The 8,539-nt window shown below is 41.2% G+C and overlaps 1 protein-coding gene across 1 annotated transcript; it reads left to right on the top strand.

The window, feature by feature from the left end:
* Positions 1 to 7,033: 7,033 nt before the first annotated feature.
* On the top strand, positions 7,034 to 8,059 carry LOC129717249 (uncharacterized). Its single transcript, XM_055667106.1, has one exon. It carries the CDS (start codon positions 7,034 to 7,036, stop codon positions 8,057 to 8,059), a length of 1,026 nt encoding a protein of 341 aa, XP_055523081.1.
* Positions 8,060 to 8,539: the final 480 nt, after the last annotated feature.

Genomic DNA, 8,539 nt, shown 5'->3' with positions numbered 1-8,539 from the left:
AAACTGAAAACATCTTACTCCTTATGAATTTTGACTATTGATTTGCGTAAACATATACTCATTTATATGGGAGGCTGTTCTGTCAATGATTTTGTGACGATAGAATTCCTTCACGAGGTCTTCTTGTCTTCTATTTTCTGTTTGTTTGCACGAAAATATATGTTTTTCATAATGTATTTCAAATGAAGAGAGCGCGGTTAAATACAGATCCCCCATATATCACAAAGCGCAAAATTCAATTTTTGAAAATCAATTCAAAATTTATCAAAGGTTAGCTGTTAATCATCAAATGGGTTAAAAAATTTACTCAATAAGAAGTCGTGCTACTTTTTCAAAAATGGATGAAATTCCTCTCACTAATGGGTAACTTAAATTTAACGTGTACTTGACTCCAACTGTAAACAACGCACTGTCGTATATGACAGGTCTAGCAATGTTGAACCAGCCGTCGTTTTTACTCACGTGCTTTCTAATGGAACAAAGAGTTTGACGTCACACTCGCCATTGTACAAGTGATGCGGGAGAATAATGTACGTTATATACGACTGATTTTGTTAAAAACCTATTAGGGCTGATACAAATTTCGAATTCTTTTTATGTCCATGGTTATCAAAGTTAGCAAAGGGGGTGGCAAAAAATAATTAACACCGAGACGAAAAAAAAGAAATATCTTTGATCAAAGTTTGTGTACAAGTTATGACGTTTTTAACTTGCACTCAAAAAAATGTTGAAAAATAATACTTTATTATTATCATTATTTTTTTCGATTGCCTTTCGACGACACTCTCTCTGTCACTGGACTTGTTTGTTGCCAAATAAAGCATTTATGCTGTCGGAAAACCAATAAAATGAACGAAACGGTTTAAGCTTTTGTTTTATTCCCCTTCCATTATTCAAGATTATTGAAGACGGGGGGTGGGGGGGTGACATAAAATAAAAATAAAATTTGTAACGGCCTAAATCATAAAAACAAAAAAATTCTCATAAAAAATTTGACGTCTCAAATTGAATAGGGTTTCGAATTTTTTGTCGCAATTCACATTTGTTGGACAAAATAAAAAATCATCGATAAGCCTCCAAAAGTTACACACTGGCATTTCGATGTAAAAAGCAAGGGAACTTGTTTGAAATGAAAACAAATAACATAGATCTGATCACGAGATTCACAGAGTCGATTACTAGTTCCCGATTAAATTAATTTCTTTGGTGCAAGCCGAAAACCGACTATATCAAAAAGCATAACTATAAGATAATGGTGGTTATTATCATATAACTGTGAAAATCACTAACATTTCAAAGCTTTAGGGCAGGCTCAAATTTAGCTGCGTCTATCCGTCGTAAACCGGTGAATTAAGCTATTTAAAAGTGTAAAAGAAAAATTAAAACTGGTATTAACAAAAGATTTTAAAAATATTGATATTTTATTTAGAATAATTTACTAAAACTAGGATAACATTTGCGAAATAAAAGAGTCATGATTGGTTATTAAGCTAAATCACTAAAACCCTGCACTAAGTAAAAACAGATGGAAAGGACTGCCCACTCCCCATTTCTTTCACCTGAACCCCCTTATCTACGTCTATGTTTTTTTTGCTGCTTCGCTGAATTCTTCAGTTGATGAGCTCTCGGCAATTAAATTCAACTGTACATATTCTGAAAACCAATGACAATGATAAACTATGTTTTTATTTCTTTTCTGCTGCACTTCAACATCAAGCAACCATCTAAACCTGCTTACAATCGTCGTAACACCCAGCAAAAAACTCATCCAATTTTACAACAAGAAAACGTCCTCGTTCGTCAACCAATAATAATGAGTAATTAAAAGTAAGCTCATCTCCAGTTATTAAAAATGCAAAAGTCAGTCCAGAGTAATTAATGGCGGACCCGGGTCGGCCTATAGCACTCTGGTAGCTACTAAGTTTAAAATCATTCTCCCAGGATGGCAACAAACAGTGGCAACATCAACAAGGAAAGCATATTTTTCACGTGGTAGCTAAACAAATCAACAAGCTCGTTATTGTTGCTTATGTTAATTAACTTTTTCGCTTGGATCTTCCGTCAGCACTTTCCCGCTTCCAACTCCGAAGGCAGCTCGGGCGCCTCGTTTGCTCGCCGCCGCGGATCTAGCACTGGCTATGAGAAAGGTCGTGCTGACTTTTCTTACGAAAATCATCGTACGTTTGACGAGATGCGAGAAGAGTCTTACTTGATAAAGCCATTTTTCCACCATAGCAAAGGATTTCGTATGCCGGCACGGCAGTTGCTGAAGATAAATATGCGCGGTGCCGAGCGATTATTTGTATTTAATTTCAATGTTTTCTAAATTGGTTGGTGCTTGCGGCCAGCCACTGTTGTTGAAAAATGAAGTCCATTTACGGAAAAATGCTTGCCAACTTGAAAGAGCGTGGGATTACTCGAAAAGTATTTCGTGAACATGAAAAACTGTTTGCGCTTAGTGATGATTGATTAAAATAATACTTTGAAAAGTTATACCTATACATGCAAAAGTTGGATGGTGCAAAATCATAGCAAACTTGTGCGAAATGAGGACAATTTTTAATGAATAATTGTTTCGGGATATTAACTGGCTGCTGGTTGGACCAAGAGTTCGAAACTGTCTGCGGTGTTTCGGAATCTATAACAATTGGTCTGGCAGCATTAACGATGTGTGAAGGGTAGTGATTCCAAATGATTATCTCGCGGAACGCCCAATACAATGACCACAAACAAACAGACGTGCCACTCGATGACGATTTCATCGACCAGAAAAATAACGATTATTTTGAAATTTTGCTTAGTGAGCAGTAATGCCGCTAGTGTCGCTATAAGCAAGCATGCACATTCATTATCAAAGACAAAAACCGACAGTAATGCCGTTGGTGTTGATTTAGGCAAGCGTGCACACCTATTAGCAAAGACAAAACGAAAAGAAGTTAGTAGGCAATAAGCTCACATGGTGGCGCACGAGTGTAATGTTCCAAATAAGGGCGAAGATTTTTCGGGATTTTTCTTCGAAGAGGCACGTCTGTTTGTCGGTACTATGACGTTGGTATGAACAAATGACTGTTAAAGTTATTTAAAGGGTTTGCGTCAGAAAAATAGGACAACTAGCATGATTGACTGCTTGTTTCTTTGAGGTGTAAAGACGACAAACACGTCTGTCTCCACACCGAATATTTTGGTAAACGTCCCTTGCTAGTCCAGACCGTCGCAAAGTGGATGAACACGAGACCAATAGTGGCCGCGCTGTCCGTACAGTTAGATGCGATCCCCGAGCTCCTGGCGATCAGGCGGGATATCGCCGGCAACCAGATGCAGAGCTTCCTACTGCAGAGTACGCGGAACTCGTAGCTTGAGCAGGGGCGGTCGAAAAGGAGGCTAGGACCAGGAGGGCGACTGCTTCCAAGCAGGTACATATAGACGCCCCATCGTTCGCGGCAGTCTGTTCTATGGAACAAAAATGCGGCAGTCCCCTGGGGAAGCTGCTCCAGAGAACAGAAAGAAACAGTTGGTTGTACTAATCCCGCAGGATAGCACAACAATCGGTTCAAGGTTCGCTGAAAATTTGGCTGAAGGGTTGGCCTTTGAACCCTTGTGATACCGAGTAGGGAAAAGGTGCCAAAAAAGCAGCAAGCATCAAAACCAGCTAGCACTTAAAAGATCGCAAAAGGTCATGGAAGGGGGGGGGGGGGTGGGGGGGGAAGAGACGCCCTAATACTCAAGACAGGCGGTCCATGTTCTCCAAAGACTTGAAGGACATGAGAGGCGAAACCCAGCTCAAACACTTCTTACAGCGGGCGGTGAGATGGTTTTTGAGCTCCGACAGGATGCCAAAAAAACAAGGACAAGAATACGGTAGCAGAGAATGTCTTGAGAATTATCCGACAACAACAATATCGCACGATAGCCTGGAGGGCTAATAGCGGTCTCGATCAACTAGATTAATTGAGGGAATTCGTTATCGATATTGCATGTTTTAGGATAAGCACAACGATACACCGTGCCTCAGTGCTGAGTCGAGAAAGTTTCCAGCTCGAAAAGATCCTTGACCTGATCGGGAATCGAACCCGACATCACAATATAAAATCAAACGAAACAATGTCCTGAGGAAGGATGTGCAAGTTCAGAGGTGACTCTGTAACTTGAAAACCTAGATGAAAGCATCGAAGGATACGACATTGCACAAACCCTCAAAGGACATTACGGGATGTAAGTGACCAACAAGGTGATTCGCCCCCATGAGGGTCCTGCGGGGACTAAGGGGGCTACTCTCCTCTGGACATACTCCAGCAGCCTAACGGTTGCTTCGAATGTGCTGTTATTTCCTGTGCGTCCGTCGAGCTTTATTTGTGGTGGAAAGTTAATGTTTTTCATTTTTGTTTTTGTATAATTGAAAAAAAAATCGGGTTAGATTTAATTTAATTTTCGACTTTACGATTATAATTTCAATGTTCAGATTGGGAATCCTTTAAGGAACACCTGATCGATTCACGAGCTTTCAGATACCGCAACATTCGAAATTCAGTTGACCTGAATTCGGTAGCAAATGATCTACAAAACAGAATCATGGATGCTTTCAATGCAAACTGTCCATTAACACAGCGGTCAGTATGCAGTGACGTACCCTGGTGGAATGATCAACTCAGTGACCTTCGTCGGGAAACTAACCGCCTAGTTCAACAGGGCAAAAGTCACATCTAACTGGGACGACTACAGAGCAGCGTTGTTAAACTCGCTCGCAAAAAGCATGCGCTACTCCAAGTGGCGTTCTCGCCGCTACCGAAATCTCACACTAGAGATACTCCTGTCGTACTGTTTCTCATTCTCTTTTCCTTTTTTCACACTACCGCCCAGTCAGAATTTCATGGAACGCGAGTCGGGCCATCGGACCCATCTCTCTCAAAATTCATGCGGATTGAACGAAATTCGCTCGAAATACACGATCTCTCGTATTGGTGTGTGCGCTAAACGCTCTATTTCTGTTTTTTCGTCTTTCTCTTCTGGCGCCGGGCATTTTCTTTCGGTTTTGAAGTAGAATATTTCTCTCAGGAAGTTCGGCTACATAGGGATGTGAAATGAAAATCTAAAACCGAAAAGAGTGAAAAATATGTCCAATTTCAAATGCTAATAAATCGGTTAGTATTCGATCGATTTCCTTCGTTCTTGCAGCAATAGATTGGAAAATCTTCTAAGATTCTTCCCAAAATAAGATAATTGTTATTTTATTATTCACTGATTGGTCGTTATATGCTTGCTTCCCAAGCACGGTCGACAGGATTATATACCTTGCAATTGAAAACATGCTATTTGGCCTACATAAGAGCCTGTTTCAGCCGGAGCCGCTCATAATAGTTCTAGACAGCGACAACAGCAGTCATCCTTCCTTAGCAGCAGCACTAGCCCTGTGGTTGGTCACCACGTCTCAGGAGCAGCGCGGTTTATCTCAGCGTGTGTCGCCAGACAGCCATTATTCCCCCCGTGTTGGGACAGCATGAAGATTGCCATCAGGAAATACAATTTTGGAAATCAAAATGCCTTTTTGAAGGCAAATAAACAAGTCATTGAAAGTTAATAATTTTTGTCAACGCAAGCAAGCATTCTGTGTTGCATCCTAGCAATTTAAATTTGTCGCACCCGTCTAATTTACTGAATGTGAAATAGCTTCCACAGTGCATGTTGTCCGTGTATCTTAATTCCCCCAATGTTAGGGCAGCTCAAAGGTTGTAATTAGCAACCGATTTTGGACCGCAAAATGCTTTTTTCAATAATCGCGAACACAGACGGAACACGACGAGTGATCAGACAAGACACTTATTGCTCTTACAGATATAAAAGGATAATATAATAATTACCTTTCGTCTACCGGTTTCGGGCTACATATTGCCCATCGACAGGACGAGATCCCATGTCCAACTGGTTAAAATTCTCGTACGTTGTATCGCACGCGTCGAAGAGAGTGAGCTGGAGATTACTTTCTCCCCGTTGTCAAGTTGAAGAGAATTGAGTTGATCGGTGCATCGTCGTCGTTCATCAATGGTTGTTTGGCCGACGCAATGTACATTGACTCCCAAGCATTGAGGAGACCAATTTTATTGATGCTTTTGATCAGACCCGCCTTATCCCAATCGATCTCGTGTTGGTTACTCACTGTATGTCTTGCTACACTGGATTCACTCGTTTTGTTCATTTCTACTGCTCTTCTATGCTCTTTAAGCCGCACTTTAACTTTTCTTCGTGTTTGCCCGATATATACCGCGTCGCAGTCTTTGCACGGTATTTTATAAATTCCAGCTTGTTCGTCTTGTGGAACTTTGTCCTTCAGGTTAACCAGAAGTTCACGTAAAGTGTTAACGCTTTTATGTGCAATATTTATTCCATATCTGCGGAGGGTATGCTTCAGTGGATTCGTGATGGTGGGGTGATTGAGGAAATAAGAACGAAACATAAAGAAGTGTCCATCGTAGAAGAAAAGTTGTACTCGCTGCATTTACAGTTGCTTAAGCTGGTTGAATACCATACCGCGGCAGAATGTGTTGTGTTTGGATGTATGGAGAAGAGAAAAAAGTGTTGGCAACAAGTGCTATGTGGTGTGCAAAGAAATTTGCGCAAACGCGTTAAACTAACAAAGCAGAGGCACCGAAAAAAGCTACATTGCCTAGCACGTACGCAAAAGGAAGGAGAAAAAACAACCCGATCCCCGCAGATGATCGATAATTTTGTGATTAATCTCTCGTCCATACAATTCACTCGCGAATAGCTACATTTGCTTAACAAGGGGCTAAATTTCGCAATTTTACCCGTTAGTGCACCAATAGCCGATGTAGTGAATAATATTGAAAGTGCCATTCAGTACCAGTGTCACTCGATAAAATCCGCGGTTCGCCTTGACGTAGAAAAATGCATTTCCCGCTCAATAAATAGTCAAAACAAATCTAGAAATATTGATTTTGATACGTGGTGCGTGGTACGAAGGTTGAAGTCCCGTAAAGTGGGTTACTCCCGTGCGGACAAAGGAAACGCGATCGTAATTATGGACAACTCAGACTACGATTCACGTGTCTCCGACATGATATATTCGGGTCCGTACGAGGAATGTAAGTATAAAAACGGAAAACCAAGAGATCCACTAAACACTATGGTAGAACAGGCAAATATTACTAGGCGACAAGTAGCACACCTGATGGGAGAGGAGAAGTTGGATAGAAAACTACATGTTCCGAGTCCTAAAGTAGCATCCCTCTACTGCCTACCAAAAGTCCATAAAAACCCGTTAGCTACGCGTCCTATTTCGTCCAATATCTGCACACCCACTGAAAAAATGGCTGCATGGCTGGTAGATGAGCTGAGAAAGTACCCGGTGACACAGGGGAAAAGCGTAAAAAACTCCGTAGAATTGGTTAAGCAGGTGGAGAATCTGGAAATCCGTAGGGGGGAAATCCTAGTATCCTTCGATGTGACTGCCCTGTTCCCAAGTGTACCTGTGAATGAAGCCATAAAATACTTGCGCACACACCTAGAACGTTACCGCGCCCCCCCAAATCGCATTGAGGCCTATATGTCAGTGGCCGAATTATGTATGAAACAAAATTTGTTTATGTTCAGAGGAAAAATTTATAAACAGGTCTTCGGTCTAAGTATGGGTAGTAAATTGTCTCCACTGTTAGCCGAAATTTTCATGTCCAATTTCGAGGCTGAAGCTGAAGGAAATAAACTCTTCCCTCGGATATGGAAACGGTATGTGGATGACATTTTTGCTTTGGTGAAGGAACGCACGCTAACACAGACTCTCGACTTTCTTAACTCACGGCACACCACAATCAAGTTCACGATTGAAAAAGAAGTCGAAGGAAAACTTCCTTTCCTTGATTTACTTATTACACGGAAGGATAACAATAAGCTAAAATTTGGAATCTATCGAAAGCCAACTTCAACAGATCGTTACATCACAGCTGACTCGAACCATTTCGGTGGTCAAAAACAGGCCGCTTTTCATTCCATGGCCCATCGCATCTTCAACATACCGATGGAAGAACAAGAGTTTTTAGCAGAAAAATAAACAATATATAAAGCAGCCGAATTGAACGGGTACGACAAACAGTTCGTCGACAAAATCCTCCGTAAGCACGAAAGAAAGAAACACAGACGAGACGCTACCACTTTAATACCGGAAAATGAGGAGATTCGAAGAGTCAGCCTCCCGTTTTACCCTACCATCACGAATCCACTGAAGCATACCCTCCGCAGATATGGAATAAATATTGCACATAAAAGCGTTAACACTTTACGTGAACTTCTGGTTAACCTGAAGGACAAAGTTCCACAAGACGAACAAGCTGGAATTTATAAAATACCGTGCAAAGACTGCGACGCGGTATATATCGGGCAAACACGAAGAAAAGTTAAAGTGCGGCTTAAAGAGCATAGAAGAGCAGTAGAAATGAACAAAACGAGTGAATCCAGTGTAGCAACACATACAGTGAGTAACCAACACGAGATCGATTGGGATAAGGCGGGTCTGATCAAAAGCATCAATAAA

The sequence above is a fragment of the Wyeomyia smithii genome, chromosome 1 (genome assembly GCF_029784165.1).
Source record: "Wyeomyia smithii strain HCP4-BCI-WySm-NY-G18 chromosome 1, ASM2978416v1, whole genome shotgun sequence".
In the NCBI taxonomy this organism is placed as follows: domain Eukaryota; kingdom Metazoa; phylum Arthropoda; class Insecta; order Diptera; family Culicidae; genus Wyeomyia; species Wyeomyia smithii.
This window is presented reverse-complemented; position numbering and strand designations above follow the sequence as displayed.

Excerpts from the sequence above, each read along its gene's own strand:
- LOC129717249 (XM_055667106.1), top strand. The coding sequence starts at position 7,034 with ATGGACAACTCAGACTACGATTCACGTGTCTCCGACATGATATATTCG.